Raw genomic sequence first — 17,546 nt, forward strand, 5'->3', positions numbered from 1 at the left:
ACAAATGACAGAGAATCAACAAACTATGAGTGTTAATGCTGTTTGCTTGTTATTTCAGTTCATTTTTAACGTGTGCTTCCCTACAATAGCATAGACATTGATGTGTGAAAGCCAGTTTCTTTATACGATTCTAAATTTGAATTTTAGAATAATCTATACCTGTTTTATAATGTTAAAATTGCTACTCTCGCCATAAACTGTCCTATGCTATAACAAAAGAAACGAAACGTTTACGCAGTGGCCGATGCTCAGTATTGTCACAGCGTGGTTGAACTTCAATATTGAAAGTGATGGTAGACTATTGTAATTAAGACTGAGATCCGAACGTATTCATGGTCAGTCAGCTGCGGTGCTCGAAAACTGCCCACAACGTAAAAGGGTGGATCCTGAGTTAGATTTTCTGAGGGGGGGGATGCAACAATTTGGGAATCTATTATTGCAATCCTTGATGGCCTTGAGGAAGGTAGAGGCTGGATTCGGACGCCTTAACTCGCTTTGGGAAGGAAGGCAATGTTGTACCCCTGAGTCGTCTCCCTGTCATCATTAACGGTCCCGTTGCCCTCAGGGTCCATCAATGACCACCAATGACCGCGTACTGTTTGACCATTTGCTAACGCTATAGTGCGTTACAGCCGAGGGATCCTTTTAAAATTCGTTTGAGGACAAAAGTTTTCAACAGTAAATTTCAAAGCTTTCTCTGTCAGTCCTTGTCTCCACATTTAGTTACTACAGAGACCACCGTGCCATGACAACCAACGGTTATAGAAGAGCCGCACTTGGAACTCACATGGATGGCGTTCTCAACCAACCTACACCATCTTTACCGCCTGCTCTATCCCACCTGTTCTCTCGTCATTGTTGCTATGGAAACCAACCAACAAATACATCGACAGGAGAATTCAACCTTTGAAATCCAATACGGTAGTATACTTTATACAGAGAAAAAGTCACGAGAGCTTTGGCAGCCACCTGCCTTCTGTAATTTTTGCCATTGAAACCTAATTACAGTGCAAATACGCCATAATTTATTACATCCATTTCAAAACTTGAGCTACTGAGTGAACACAGAATTATCCTTTTCTATCAAGTGTAAATTTAACACCAATTTTGTGTAGGGAAATTGAATTTTTCCCCGCAATATTCTTCGAGCCTGTATGCTTGTCCGCTGATATACATCGGAACCTTCTACATGGACTTGCATATCCAGGGCCATGATTTTCAGCCTGGGTATCTATTGAAATGGCGTCGACCTTTTCAGACTTTTATGCAGTAGATAATCGTTTCGTGTGGATAAATTATGTTAAACATTTAGTCGTTTTTCGAAGGAGGTGTGAGTTACAGCTTAATCTAAGTTCTACAACCACTAACCTTTTACTTATCCCCAAGGTTCAATAACATGGTGTTAATCGCAAAAACCCTGAAGGCAGGTTAAGAAATCGAATGTTACAGCTTTTGAACAGCTCAGTGGCAGCAAGTGCCCTTCAAGTCGCGTCTGAAATATTTTGCTACGGCTGGAGTAAGCAGGCGCCTCTATGAAAGCCACCAGGCGGTGGTCTCAGCCGTTTCCCGTAGACTTGTGTGTGACTGCCGGCCGTAGCCAAATGTAATTCTATCACAGCCCTCTGTCATTGCTTGGCTGTAAAGTGCCATCTCTGTTTCACACACGTTTTCAGTATATAGGCTAAATTTGTACTCTTCAGATCGTGTGCATATAAACATTAGAATATTGAATTAGTTTACAGACGGATTTATTATGGTCTACTCTGTGAAATTTCATTTCAAATAAATGATATGGGTATTCTAAGAAGACTTAGGATTTCTAAAGAAAAATCCTTTCCAATTCAAAGACTACGCAGCCTTAGCATTATTAGCGGAGATACTCTTGCTAAAGACAGGGCTAAGTATGGCATTCTCATTTTTCAATAAAATGCAGCAGTATAATAAATATGGCATTCAAAATCACGATGCTGTTGTTACAGTTTATAGGAGAAAATGTAGCACTTTTTTAAGTATAACGCAAAGAAAAACTGAAGAATTAGAGAACATATCAAAGAAATGAACTACAAATACATCACATAAATTGAACATTTGTTTCGGTGATTGTTCTTGAAATGAACTTCTTCTTTGATATTTTTAAATTTGACGTTTGAATGAAAGCGGCGGCTTAGGTCTCGACATGGAAATAGAATGAATTCCTAATGACGATTTAGAGGATTTAAGAAACAACTTCTGGTGTTCAACGATGTAAGTTCGTTCCACTGGCCATTCCAAACCCACTGTCCATCACGGGGACGCAGAAAGGATGTTCTTGGTCATCGTCTGGGGAAGTCGACATGGTCAGACTTCGGTTGGGTAGCTGGATCAGCTTATCCTGGGACGGGTACCGGGTGCCGCTGTTGTACTTCTTCAGGGACGAGAAGCTGATCTTCAGCGCGGCGCGGGCCCGCCGCCGTACGCACCGCGCCAGCACGACGCGTGTGGTCTCCTGGCGCACGCAGAACAGCAGGAAAATGAAGAGCCCCTGCAGCGAGTTGAAGACGGAGAACAAGACCTGGAAGGCGAAGCTGGATGACTCGAAGACGGTCAGGATGCCGAAGACCCAGGTCAGGCCCACCAAGTTGCAGATGGCAATGGCATTCTGTGCTCGAGTCATCAATCTCTGCCGCATGTGCGCAGAGCCTCGAAGTTTCCCTGGTCGGTACATGTTGGCCATCACCAAAATAAAAATGGCGGTGTTGTACACCACAACAATACCGAGGACTAAGAGTTGGCCGTAGTAAAAGGCGTTACCGGTCTTCAAATAGCAACTACAAATCAGTGTCAAAAAATAAATCAAACAACTAGAGGACGGTAAATTTACCATCTTTCTTAAACGCAAGAACTCGTGCAAGATAAGAGTGTCAACACTTAAACTTGTGTTGCCAAACTTCGAAAGATTTTATGTATTTAGCGCAATATCACTGATCAGAAGAGTGAACTTACAAACTGGTGTTTTGGTACTGAGTGTAGTCCACAGACAAGATTATGATGACAATGAGCAAAGGAACACCTGTCAATTATCAAAAAACAATGTCTTTCAGAAATTACTGTTTGTTTGCTGTTTGTTTTACTTGATTTTCAAAGAAAGGGCACTGTTTACTTTTTCTTTGCTGTTTATTTTGCTTTATTTTCAAAGAAAGGGCACCCTATAAGCCTGAATAAGCTGTAATGCCACAAGAAAACGACGTGACTCAAAGAGCATATGACGTGACGTTGAAATACTCAGAACGGGCATTTTGGCCTAAAAGCTGTCGGCGTTACAGATTGATGTTGGTACAAATTGATGATCGCCTTATAAAAAAGATTGAAAGAAAGGGAAGCGTTTAGATCCTATATTTTTAGATTCCTTCGCAAGTATAGTTATTCTCTACAGAGGCTTAAAGGAGATGAAACTAATTTACATACTTTGCATTAAACGAAATGTTGGTTGGAATTTTCGTCATTTGTCTGGCTATGTGGTCTGAATTAACTTAATACGGCCGTTTCATAATAGTGCGCCACCAAGAGTTCGCAACACGTTGGCCAATCACAACGCGCGAAATTTATCGACCCTTTCCAAACGCGCATTGCGTCGACAAGTTTCGCGCGTTGTAATTGGCCAACGCGTTGCAAACTCTTGGTGGCGCACTATTGTGAAACGGCCGTATTGTCCTTATGTCCGAATTTGCCCAAAGCGCATAGGCCTACATACAGGCGGAAGCTGCATTGTCGGGCTATTCGCTCTTTGCACACTGTCGCCATATTAGGCAGCTTGTACAATCGCGTCAGAATCGCGTCAACACAGCTTGTGAAATATTGTCCAATCGCATGGTATAAGAGCAGACGCAGCACGACTATGACTACGGCGGCAGCTTGCACTCAAAGAGTCAATATCGTTGCTCAATTTTTTTCTTAGGCTGTCCGAATCTGTTGTCTAGAGCTAGGTCTAGGTCTTCACTCCATTAATACGCTGAGACGCGCAGACAATAGACCTAGACGCAGCTCTAGGAAGCTCTGGAAGCCCTTGGACACGGCCTAAATTAGAGCAAACTCACCCCAGGCAACGGCAGAAGCCTTCAGCACAAAATGTCGGCGTTGGATGTTGAAAACTTTGACCAAATATAGGTACAGGTTTGTGGCCTCCACAGCCATCCAGGCTAGTGAGGCCAGGGTGAAGTAATGGAGTAAGACGGCCACAACCAGGCAGCCGTGACCGGAGGAGGTCTGCTCAATGCCAACCAAGAAGATCAGGTAGAGACACAGGAGGGAGAAACAGAGACAGATCAGGATGCGGCTGGGGATCTTGACTCGCAGCGATCTCGGGTAGAGGAGAGAGGAAGACACCAAAGATGAGAAATTACTTCAGCAGTTCACTTCAATATGCAACACCTGGACGCGGCTTGAAATTACACAAAAGTTTTCGGTTGTGGATGGGGCTACTTCCTTTGGAGTCAAGCGTAATTTCAAGCCTCAGTCCTGCAAGTATGTCGGTACAGAGTATTCTTTGGAATATTTGAAACGAAAAAAAAAAGAAATTTGAAGAGCACAACGCGAGGGAGTATTTTTTGTTGTTGTTCCCCGAAACGATTTTTTTAATGATAACATGCCTACCAATTAAGCCTCCTTTTCATTTTGTTTCCAAAAGCTGTGTTCAAAAATCGAAGAATGTTTAATTCATCACAAATTTGAAATTATTCAATACAGTAGATGCATGCAAACCAAACTGTCATGAAATTCAACTTTATTGCTTTCTACTCCTAGGGTTCCCCAAATAAAAACTTAACCTCATTTAATATAGCAGACTCATAAATAAAGTGTACAATTACAATAAAGAAAAGGAATTGGCTTTGCGCATGTCTGTGGTGGGTGAAATACGTAATGGGTGCGAAGGTGTACTTTAAGACTTTAAAGCACTTAGAGGATCTACTTACTCAATCGACAAATAAATGCCAAGGGTGACAAGGAGTCCAATAATGGACACCCCGCAGCCGATCTTGCTGATGATATCAAGCGCTGGACTGCTCTTTTTCTGACCATAAATATCCTATACACGGGTAAAAAAACAAAAGAGGAAATAAATGAGGACTTTATACCATACCATACATGACTCAAGATAGCTCTTCATTCTAACATAACGCTAAACTGAAGAAATGTCCGCGAGCGTGCTTTTGAGAGATTAGGATTCTGTTGCAGTTGTGGCAGAACAATGTTATGTGAACTTTCCCGTTTCCGGAATCTTATACTTTTGGACACTAACTGGCTTCATCCAGGAAATCTCGTAAGGTTGCCTCCTGTATCTATTACTTTTACTTTGCAAAGGGGAGCAGGTTATATCTCTTACCACCAGCACGGCAAAGCTAGTGAGATGATTACAGCTGCACGTCGTCAGCCCCAGAGAGTCGGTGGAGACAGTCTGGCACCCTGCATTCGACCAATCTCCAATGCCGTGGTTCAAAGTGAAATCCCAGAACACACATTCTCGGGTTTCCTCGGCGATTCTCCTGCCTTCCGCCACCTGCAAACAGAGTTGAAACCCCGCGCATAAATTGTTAGTAAAACTGACACGCACGTTTGGTGGCTCCTTATTGCTCCATTCCTCCACGTGTCCTCATAAGTGAACGAGCAACCTCGTTAACAGATTTAATAGATTAAATAGATCTCGTCAATAGACCATTAGATAACAGATGGACATTTTGCAAATAACACATTGGCATTTTGCAACGACTGCTATGATTTGCCTGGTGTTGAACTTGCGTGAGGTAGTCCAAATAGAACGGTCAGGCGCATTTTTTTTCGTTTTATTGTTTCTTTTCATTTTTCTCCACCCTGTACCAAACGAATAATGAAAAACTATGAGGGGGCCCCTTACTCAGTTAGCAGAGCAGTATTCGATTCACGGGTGTGCTAAATAAGTTAAGCTGCTAGGGTAACTTTGTCCAATTGAATTTACTCGAGGACTTCCTGGACAGTTCACACTTCAATTTACACTACACTTTACCGACAGTGCTTTTGGATATCAACGTTGCGTTTTGGACATCAAAAATATTTTCGGACATCGACCATGGTTTCGGAAAATACTCCAGGACATCAATAGCAGAAACAATAGTTCTGAAAATCAACAACGTTTTGGGACAGAATAGAGAGTCCTACTTTTGACTGTGGTTAATCAGGAACAGGTGGATTTCCTGATTTCATTTTGTATTTGATAATAACAGTCTTTTTGGCCAAAAAAGAGGACGATGGCATTAATCTTACACAAGGATTTGTGCCGTTTATTTTCTTCTACATTTCTCCAGAAGGAAAACTCCAAGAGCTTGAGGGAGTGAGAACATCCCTTCACAAATCCATAATAACACTCGGTCAGGCCTTTGTGAACATATCCTTTACTTACATTTGTGGTTAGACGGAACGTGCTCACGACTGAAGAGTTAAGGGGAAGATTCTCAACTCTGACCCCGTGAAAAGCGGCTGTGACGATCCTGCTGCCGACAACTCGCTGCTTTGTCTTTCCTTCACGGACACTCTTGGATTGAAAGAGGGTGCTTTTCTGGTAGATTCCAAAACTGACGGGCAAGTGATCGTTCTCTGAGTATTTTAAGGAAGCGTTATGTTTTTTATCAGTGAAAGAATCTTTTTATGGTTATGTGATGGTTTATTTTTGAAAACTATTGGAGCCCTTCGCACATTATATTACAACATATGATGAAATAAAATGAAAACCAGTAAAAAGGAAACATCATGAGGTTAATTGGCTTGAAGCCAGGGCCATAAGGGTGTGGCTCTTATACAAAGCTAACACAAAATTCCAAACCATAATCGTTAAAAAATGGTTTGTGGTTCATAAACCACTTTATTGTTAATTTTTTTTTCGAGAAAGAAATTTAATGTTCTGCATCCGTTTATCAACGTGTCTGTTCTTGTCTCAGATGCAGGAAAATTCTGAGACAGAAACTAAGAAGGCAGTTCAAACTTTGAACGAATCATAAAATCGCATCCCCAAGTCAAGAGATGCAAAGCGACTACTGTACCCGGTGGTGAAGGAAGTAGATCAACTATTGCCCCGGGCAAATAGATCTTGGTCTCGATGTTCTCATCACGGACGCCATCACCGCCGGTAAGTGTCACAATGGAGTCTTCAGTCAGGGCACCGCTACCAGACTCGTTGTAAATTGTCGCGAACAGCAGCCCGCCACTCAGCGTCGCCAGCGGCAAGTTGAACGCCTCGACGCCAAGGCTACCCGCCACCGAGCTGAAATTGCCGCCCCGAGAGAGCGCGTAGGATACTTGCTTCTCGAGGGACTGAACCACGCGAGATGACGAATTCGTAGGCGCGCCGAAGGCGCTCGCTGGGACCTGAAGCAGGTTGTTGACGGCAAGCACGACCTGCTCAGTGGTCTGGTGTCAAAAGAGCGATCAGATTTAAATGGCGGACACTAGGGCAAGTTTCAGTGAAAACTATCAGGCACGAGACTTTATAGCTAAACTTCTTGTTCATTTTGATGGGGTTTTGGTCTGTTATCTTGATCTGTTGAAGGTGTCGGTACAAACAAAGGTTTCATCTATGTTTCCGTGGCGATATAACCTATACAGATTGCCCTGGTAAAACGAAGTTATTAAATTAAACAGATAGCTACCCACTTTTTGCGGTCCTTTGCAAAGAACAGTCAATACAACGTGGAAATCTCTTCGAGGCTTTTCAAATCGCACATCATGCTACAAAAAGGTGTCATGAAAGCTCAACTGGCATACTTAAGAACGGAAACATTAAGTCATGGCCTGCCATGCCACATTCTGGACAGCTTTGAAAACATCGTAGCTTGACTCACCGTGGAAGATGTGTCCCCGACGCCGATAATGCTGTCTAGTACATCAGCTGATGACTCGATGCCCTCACTGTCGAGGGAGGATGGGTCATCTGTGAGGTCCAGAAAAGCTTTAGCGATGCCGTTCACATTGTCCTTCGTGACGGGGTACTGTACAAAAAGGAATAACTCAAATGTGAATGGCAGACCGTAACGAAATTGCCGTACAATAATTGTACCATTATGACAAATGGCAGACTTGACCAAAAATTTCCATGCAGATTAACAGATCTAGACACAGTGCTAAAAATATTTTACCAAATTACTCACAAATCATCTATTCCTTTAGGTCATCTTAAATAAAAGAAATGACATTTTACAGGCTTTAGTAAATTTATAAAGCAAATGGAGTGCCAAAAGCAAGCAAGGTTGAAAAAAACGAGATTTGGACTCCCTCTCGAAATGTTTCTAAATGACTGGTGAAATCCATCGCTGATTTTCTGTTAAGAATCGGCAGAGTAGATTGGGCAAAACCTGTCTTGCAAGGATATGAAGCTACAGCTGTTTGAACGTACGTCAGACAAGTGGTCCAGTTGTTTGTTGACGTCACTGTTCACCTTACAGTCTCGAATAACAGGGTCGCGCCAAAAGGCGCTGGTTTGGGCGTTGCCGTCGCATAGTCTTAAGGCAACAGGTTGATTTCCACCTTCCAAAAGGAGAAGACATTCGATTTGACTCAAGTGAAACGAATTCTCGAACCTGTATTTTACTTTCCTAAATGTAGCCTAATCGTGTTGTAGAAAAACTAAACTCTGTCCTTGCTAGGTATTTTATAGCTGGGAGTATGATTTGGTCAATTTAAAATTAAAGGCCGGGTTATTTGGCGCAAGCGCGAAGACGCGAATTTGTGACTTCAGATCAAATTATTCGCGGTGGGGAACACATTTCAACTTGAGTAAATTTTGCTGCAAATTAAACTTCTGTGATGTCAAATTCGCTTCGCTTTCACATTGCCTTTGGCATGAATCGACCTTTATCCACTGGCGCAGGCACGCAAATGATTGGACCATTACAATGATAAGACTTCAGTACAAACAAACTAATGACTGATGTGATGTTTGTTTCTTTTTCAAGACTTTAAATTCCCAAAGGTGCAACCATACGATCTCATTTTCAGAATACTGATTCATATCGGAAAGTCAATGGTTCTCATCTATACCTGTCTTAGTGACACATTCCTCCAGCGAATGCTGTGTTTCGGTCACTCTTGTCTTCAGGAAGGTCAGATATCCATCGGAGAATTTGTACATAGTGTCCATACACCACACTAAAGCTTACCATCGTAAAACCGGAGTGAAGAATCCGACAAAACATTAATCACGAGAAAAAAGAATACACTCTAGTTCAAAATGGCGTCATGCTAGACAAATTAATTTCACGTTTTCTGCAAATTGGCAAGTTTCGAACGAGACAAGTGATACAGTTATACGTTACACAAGGCAAAATAAAAGACAGACATATATGTATTACATGAAGAAACGAACATGTATCATTATGCACAAGAAGTTCGCATGCCCTCAAATGCCATAAAGCAAAAAATCGTACGTAGGTGTTGTACGGTACCGGCAGGCCTTGTATACGGTTTGAATCTTTATCCTCATGATGCACTGAGGTAACAGGTTTCTTCTACAGGTGCGTTAGCCACCATTGTGAAGAACGAATCCATATCAATGCAAGTTTTGAGAATTTTGAGTGGACTATGGAAGGTTCACATAAGGTCACCCACTCTGAAAACCAGTTTCAGATTTTAGGTTATCTGTTGCAAAGGATTAGAAAAAGCTGGGCAAAGCCTCAGCTGAGCTTAAAGTGGTGTTCACATGCAGTTGCACAAAAGTGGGTAATTTCAACGATTTGGTTAACTATACATGAAAACGAAGGACTTCCCACGCCAGAAAAACGTACCCAGGCGTGTGTGTGTTTTATTACCGACTATACATTCAGGGTGGCACGGTGACAAGTCTCTCAAAACATCAATGAACATTCAGGAACAAAAACACCGATACTATGATTTAGTTATGTACCCATTATGGTGACTGTGAAGCTACATTGTTCCTGGTTCCCGGCACTATCCGACGCTGTACATGTGACGAGTTTGTCACCAATGCTGAACTGGTTACCACTTGCCGGTTGGCAGTCTATCGTCGGATTCACACCCGAGTTATCGGTTGCCATGGGGTCTGACCACGTGATTACCAAGGAGTCCTTCCCTGATGGTGCTTCTTTGCTAAACGAAGACGGACACCAGGCGAAAACTGGCTTTTCGTTGTCTGGAAAAAGGTTAGGAATTAATTTGGTGAGGCCTTTTTCCTCGAGACTTGCAATTCTCTTGTGCAAATTTAAAACTGCCACCAAAAATATGCAGATGTAAATTTGCCTGATGTTTTTCAAGTTCCCGACAACGATATTCTTTAACTTTAGGATATGGCAATTCATGACTCAGTGTTTTTCAGGTTTTAAAATAAACGGTAAGTCCACAAAAACTGCGCTCGTGGGCTGACTGCCTTGCACAGATTCAAGTGAAGGAAATACGGCACAGGGGGTCAGTTAACAACGCGCAGAGCATTGTTGGTAAATTTCTGCCAGGCGCGTTCAATGCGTTACACAAGCGGCGGCTGTCTGAACTCAATATCTTTACTTTTCTTTCATCATTGCTGAAAATATTCTAACTACACTTTATTCGTTCATCCAAAACTGACCAAGATAACCAATGATTTCAAAGATATCGCCAAAAGACACGTGATCAGTGACACCCACTTAATTACCACACTGTGGCTGTACCAAGGCCATGTTTTCATCCTATTGGAGACTCGTTGCCTGTGCCAAAGCATTGCTATTGTCGAACCAAAAAATTTAAATAACGCTTCGCTAACAGGACGTGATAACCTCACGGTCACAGGTCGTGCACAATGCAGCCAATCACAGTGCAAAGCCGTCTGGGCAATGAGCGAACACAAAAACACGACGTCTCTCAAGATTCCTGAACAAAAGGATTCGGTGATTATTGGTTACTCTTTAGTTTTATAAGTTTTCCGAATAGTACCGTAAGTGGGAAATCAATTGCTAAATGCTAAAAGCGATCTTTGTATAAGTTTCCATATCGGTTGGAAAAAAATTACACGATACAAAATCAACACCAAAACTTTCTTTTTTCAAACGCGTTATATAAACCAAAACTTTCATTGTGAAAAGTACCCACCTATAATGGTAACAGTGAAGCTGCACTGTTCCTGGTTCCCAGCACCATCTATGGCCGTGCACGTGACGAGCTTGTCACCAATGCTGAACTGGTTACCACTTGCTGGTTCACAGTCTATCATCGGATCCACACCCGAGTTATCGGTTGCTATTGGGTCTGACCACGTGACTTGTGTAGAGCCCAGCCCTGGTGACGTGTCTATGCTAAGTGAAGGCGGGCACCACGAGAAGACAGGCTTTTCGTTGTCTGGAACAGTGACCATTCTTTAAAGTTCGTTTGCAACAACCCACAGACATTACAAAAGGCACATGCGAATAACAAATGAGGTTCACACCCATCTTATTTGATAAAGGGAAAGGTTTCAGCCTGGCATGTCTGTATCCAGTGGCGTAAATTTGTGCCAGAAATGGGGGGGGGCCTGGCATGGGGAAAGGTGAGGGGTGACACATATGAACATTTGAGAAATGGGGGGTGACATATTGGTGTGTGGTCCTGTCCCGAGAACAGCGTTCTTGGATCGAGAACAAGAAACCTATGTCAAGAATAGGCCACCCGAACTCGACTAATGATGACTTTATATAGAGGTCGGTGTTCATGATATTAATGTACGCATGTGATATGTATTTCAAAAATGGCATTATTATGGTTTTAAAATATTTTTTGCGTGATATTGAATGCATTTTAGTCGTTGGAAGTCTGAAAATTTCTTCACAACCAACTTTAATTTTTTTGCTCACCACAAAAAGTAGGGAGAAGGTGATTCAATAACCCATCCCCACCTCAAAAAGGGGGGGGGGGTAATAAATACATCCACCCCCTCGGGATTTATGCCCATGTCTCTATCAATTCAGAATACCAATATTAAACGCAATTTTAAGGTAAAAAATTACCATAAATACGCTATGAAAACAAAAACATTACTCAATAGTAGGCCTAAGGGCGGTTCGAGTTTCTGTGATACCGATCGGCAAAACACCTTTCAACGTCATAGTCTCCATCAGTGTCGGCGACAGGGCACGATTTAAGATTAAACAGGGTAAACACGCAGTATAAACAAGCAGTAAATTGAAAATACCTATAACTGTGACCGTGAAGCTGCACTTTTCCTGGTTCCCAGCACCATCTAAGGCTGTACACGTGACGAGCTTGTCACCAATGCTGAACTGGTTACCACTTGCCGGTTCGCAGTCTATCATCGGATCCACACGCGAGTTATCGGTTGCTATGGGGTCGGACCACGTGACTTGTGTAGAGTCGAGCCCTGGTGACGTGTCTCTGCTTGTTGAAGGCGGACACCACGAGAAGACGGGATTTTCGTTGTCTGAAACAGTGATTGAATTTTCGTTTGCAGTAATCCAAAGACATTTTGGCCCACCAACGGAACATGCCCACAGCAGTTGAGGTCTAAACAAATCCACGTAAGGGGACATTGTCTTAGGTCAAGTAATTTTGTAAGTCTGTTTAGATTTTGATAACGCGAAAGGTTTTCAGCCTGGATTGACTGTATTTACTCAGAATGCTAAAGTTAATTTCAAATTTTAAGGCTTTATTTCAAGAAAGCTGAAATTAAGAACAAATGAGTATTTCGATCTGCTCGACGAGCAAATGGAGCTTTTCATTTTCTTAAAAAGTAGCCATAATTACGTTATTAACCACACATACATCACCAAAACTTTTTGTCTCAAATTATGACTACTTATGAAATAAGCACACCATCGAACAATACCTTGGCAAGAATGGTCTGAACGTTTGTGGCACGTACCGATACGCAACATACATTTCAATATTATGTTGGTGTTCAGGTGTTGGCAGTAATGCAAAAATTCCGATTAAGAAATCGCAGCATACATACCAGTAACAGTGACCGTGAAGCTACATTGTTCCTGGTTCCCGGCACCATCTACGGCTGTGCACATGACGAGCTTGTTACCAATGTTGAACTTGCTACCACGTGTCGGCTCACAGTTAATAGTGGGAGCTAAGCCAGAGTTATCGGTTGCTATGGGGTCTGTCCACGTGACTTGTGTATAGTCCAGCCCTGGTGACGTGTCTCTGTTAATTGAAGGCGGGCACCATGAGAAGACGGGCTTTTCTCTGTCTAAAAAAAAAGAAATTTGGTGATTTTCAAAGCAATTAACGCAATGAAGTTACGGAAGTGTGCAAAGACGGTGATTTGCTGATACTCAGTGTTGAGCAGATGTTGGGCTGATAAGAATTCTTTTTGCACCCAAGACAGTAAAATTTTTCCTATAGGTCGAAAGCCCGTCACGTGGCCACCTGCTGATTCTGTGCCATCTTACACAGAATGCGCCATGCCAATTTCCATTATGAAATTGTTGGCGACATACCATACCAATAACATGGCCGGAGGGGTGTTTTAAAAATACAGTAAAACCTATTGAATAAAATCTCTGGAAATGTGTGATTTTCAAACTCGTATCGACATTGTGACTCAAAAAAGGTGTGAATGGGAATAATTATGTGCTGGCCAGTCTTAACCTGAGACAGGCCCAAGCGCAAATCCTTATTCAAAACTCTTTAATGTTGTAGACCATCGAAGAACACATTCATCAGCCTTGTAGAAAAAAATCTCAAATTTTAAGCATAAGATCACAGAAAAGGCCTGTCATTTGCAGTTGTCTGTAACTATGCATTCTGTATTTATAGTCAAGATAAGCACCAGTTTTTGCAAGTACATGAAAAGTAATTCCCTGCATAACTGTTATTTGAAGATTGGCATTACTAAATTACATGCAGACCATTGTCTGCTGACCTTTATAGGGGAAATGTTTTTATTCCATTTCGAATGATGTTGTACATATTATCCGTCGGTACAAGTGACGAAAAGGCCGATTAATCATGAAACACAGACTTGCAGTTTAATTTTAAAATACCTATAACAGTGACATTGAAGCTACAGTGCTCCTCGTTTCCCGTGAAATCCGACGCTGTACACGTGACGAGTTCGTCACCAATGTCGAAATGGCTACCACTGCTTGGCTCGCAGTCAGTCGTTGGAGTCAAACCGGAGTTATCGGTTGCTATGGGGTCAGGCCACGTGACTTGTGTAGAGTCGAGCCCTGGTGACGTGTCCCCGCTAATTGAAGGCGGGCATAAGATGACCGGCTCTTCAACATCTATTGAACATGAGTCGAAAAATAATGAAATAAATTTTTGACAAGATATCCAGGCTCTTTTTGTACTTTTTGTTCTTTTTTTTATCGCGTCTTCGACATCAGCTCGTCAACCTGCACTTCCGATTTCCGTCTTTTAAATGTTTTAATTATAGTAAACATAATTTATAGAGCACCCTATTTATTAAAAACGCTCCAATAAACAATTAATAAAAATACTACAATTTAAATCCTAATTTAAGAATCAATAGTAAGAGAATCCATAGTTATTCTCAGAAGACAGTCATGTATTGCTTTATGGGCTAAACGTTTCTTAAAACCCCCTCGAGCCTCGAGTTCGAAGAAACAATTCTTGCTATCTTTTAATTACAAGTACACAGACTTTATATACATATTCAACGCAACTGCAGTTCAGTGATTAAAAATTTACTGTGTACAACTTATAAGGACACTGAAGTTCACCCAACACTTCGTTATCTTTTCTCTCTATAAAACTTCAAATTCTTTCGGAAGCTGCGTCAACAACTTCACATTTAGCAAGAACACACCAAATTGATTAGGTACGAGTAAAACTTGCCTATTACAATAACAGTGAAGCCACACCATGCAAACGGGCACCACACATCATGGCTGCCGATGTAAAAATTTCCCGGGGATGGTTCGCAGTTTTCTGTATAAGAGTGGTAGTAATACGAGGAGCTGTAGGGTGGGGACGTTGGCTCGTACCACGTGATGTAGGCACCGGGCAGTCCCGGATCTGTCCCCTGGATGATGTCGTCTTGGAAGCAAGGTGTAGCTGTTAAACGTATAAATTCAGTTTCAACTGTCTGAGTCCTCAAAGAAAAGGTGATTGGCGTACACAATTATTTGAAAATAGTGAACAACAGATGGAAGTAAGGGTTACTGAGACAGGTGCATTTAAACAAATTGATCGCAGCTATCCTGTCAATAAAAACTTGCTAATTCAGAGTCTGTGTCAAGATGTATATCAGATAAAGATTGAAGTTGGGTTGTTAATGAATTTATATGTCATATGATTGCGTTATCCTTTATGCCATTCATATATGTCAGTCCGAGTACAAGCCAGTGGAGCAAACTTGAGGTTTTGATTCTCAAGGCCAAGACTATGACCCACAAACCGTAAGATCAAGGCCAAGGTTTAAACCTCAAGGTCAAGGCCCTGTAGTGTACAGATAAAAGCTGTCACATTATAACAACTCGTGACTTCATTATCGTCAAATTGACCGAATTTTTAATTCCAGCCTATTTTTTATTTTATTACAGTGATATAAAATCTGTAATAGGTGATAAGTACAATGAGCATGACGTGTGTTCAAGATAAGATCGCGCCCTAGAAAGTGAGGTAATCAGCATAGCATCAGTTCCCGAGCGCAGTATTATCAGAGATTTGATCACTGGTCCTCAACATAGATCAGAATGATGATGTTCTACAATCCTGGCCAAAACTGTTGGGACACATAACAATAGACATACATGTGTAGTTACCCTCCCCAGGTCCCCAATCCGTCGCTCAATGTTGTCATCTCGAGCTGGAGCGCAGGTCGCGCATCGACACCTAACATTGAGAGGGGGGCCTGTGCCCAACGAGATTTGGCCAGGATTGTAGGTAGCAGCTATAAATTTATGTACACACACATTTCCTGCAAAATTATACTTTTCCTCAATGTAGCCTAACAGCCCCTGGGGTTAAACCTACGAAAATGTGCACTTTTCTAAATATTCAAAATTGCTCATGTTTCCTTGAACAATTGTCGGCGTTAGTTTGTTGTGATGTAATTGAGGCAAGACATGGCTCAGTACACGGGTTCCTCTAAAATTGTAAACTTAGAAGTTAGTTATTGAAAACATTTCTGAGAAAGGTTTACCGCTACTTACTTACACAACAATGCACTACAGAAAGAAGTCGGGCCAGCAACATATAAAAAACAGCATTTTTTGTACTTCAACCAATGTAACATCAAGACACAGAAGTGCATTATGAAGGTTTTATTGTTTAATGCGTTGTAGCGAGCCTTCAACACGCTCACCTGATGAGAAGATATCCTCATCAGATCTCAAGTAGGTTGCACTGCTGATGGAGAATGAACTTGCGTCTGGAAAAAAATGCAGAAATTAAGAAAACGCAAATAAACGCCACCACCAACGTCACGGTGGCTTATCACTGCTGTATTTTAGTCCTCACGTCAAAATTAAAAATTGTAAAATTGTTGAAAACGTGGAAGGTAACAGCAGATAGAGGAATGTACGGGCCAAATTGAGTTAACTTTCAAGACCAGTTGAAAAAAAAAGAGTTTCCGTTCTGCAAGGAAAACGAGAAATGGGACCTAGCTTTTTCAAATAGAAAAACAACATTCCTTTTTGAAAAAGACAACCCAAAATTCCAAAAAAAAAAATTGTTTGCATTTTTGAAAATTAAGATATATAGTTGCATGAATTGTAAGCAGATATTGGAGTTTAGGTCATTTTCCACTTACCACTGACGACTACAACACCTAAAAACAAGCAGCCAACGAGATAAGTAATTCTAGAGACCAACATCATTCCACAATCCAACAACTACGTCCGGTACGTGTACTTGAAATCACGCTAATGCTCAACACTTAGAAGTCGGTCACACTGCTTCGTATGACCACAGCAAAGGGGTCTGCACTTCTGAACCGTTACTCTGATGGTAAGTGTTGGCGCTTGCGTTTTTTGTGCCCCCGCTGATTAAACATGAATTGTCAACATTTCGTTTCTGCTGAGGCGGTAGTAATAACTAGGATGGGCTAATGATTTAATTAATAGTTGATAAGGTAATATTTCGGTCCATGTAAACATAATTCTGCTACATATGCCGTTATCAAACCAACTGTGGAGTTGTTTACAAGAGCGAATGTTTAGATCGAGCCGCCATCAGTCCAAGTCGCGGTATCTTCGTTCAAGTAGGGGCGAACAGTAGTCATGGACGCCTTGTAATATTGTTTAATTAATTCAAAACTAATTTATCACATAAGCTCTAGAGAAAGGTTAAGCACTATTGATTTTATATTGATAAATAATTACATGTAGATAATAAGATAATAAGCTGTAAAAGCATTCCATCTACAAGCAGCAAATTTGGAAGAAAAAATCAGTAAATTTTCACCACCAAAAGTGGAAGTATTACGGCTGTCCAAATATCCAATACAAACAACATGATCTCAAAATGTACGGTCCCCTCTTTATGCCACATTTCGAATATTTCCAAATATTTTCTGAAAATGTCCAGCATCGAAATAGGTTAAAAAAAATCACAATATGGGCATTTTGGTTCAACTCTAAAGTGACATTTAA

The 17,546-nt window shown here is 41.5% G+C and overlaps 1 protein-coding gene across 1 annotated transcript; it reads right to left on the bottom strand.

Moving 5' to 3' along the window:
• Positions 1–26: 26 nt before the first annotated feature.
• Positions 27–17,054, bottom strand: LOC110986418 (uncharacterized). The gene is made up of 18 exons (XM_087135430.1): positions 16,706–17,054; positions 16,259–16,324; positions 14,788–15,006; positions 13,971–14,213; positions 12,929–13,174; positions 12,152–12,397; positions 11,077–11,322; positions 9,902–10,147; positions 9,040–9,153; positions 8,396–8,526; positions 7,845–7,991; positions 7,047–7,413; positions 6,410–6,603; positions 5,360–5,533; positions 4,950–5,062; positions 4,074–4,336; positions 2,983–3,049; positions 27–2,807 (listed from the first exon to the last, which is right to left on the bottom strand). The coding sequence occupies exons 1-18, from the start codon at positions 16,770–16,772 to the stop codon at positions 2,237–2,239; spliced, it is 3,720 nt and encodes a 1,239-aa protein (XP_086991556.1). The 5' UTR covers positions 16,773–17,054; the 3' UTR covers positions 27–2,236.
• Positions 17,055–17,546: the final 492 nt, after the last annotated feature.

This window comes from Acanthaster planci, linkage group LG04, assembly GCF_054643075.1.
Source record: "Acanthaster planci isolate LZ-2023a linkage group LG04, COTS_SCS, whole genome shotgun sequence".
In the NCBI taxonomy this organism is placed as follows: Eukaryota; Metazoa; Echinodermata; class Asteroidea; order Valvatida; family Acanthasteridae; genus Acanthaster; species Acanthaster planci.

Coding starts and splice junctions, on each gene's coding strand:
- LOC110986418 (XM_087135430.1), bottom strand. CDS start 16,772: ATGATGTTGGTCTCTAGAATTACTTATCTCGTTGGCTGCTTGTTTTTA. Junction 10,148..11,076: donor CTTCACTGTTACCATTATAG/GTGGGTACTTTT, acceptor ACCTTTTTCCAG/ACAACGAAAAGCCAGTTTTC. Junction 5,534..6,409: donor CGTTCCGTCTAACCACAAAT/GTAAGTAAAGGA, acceptor CTCTGTTTGCAG/GTGGCGGAAGGCAGGAGAAT.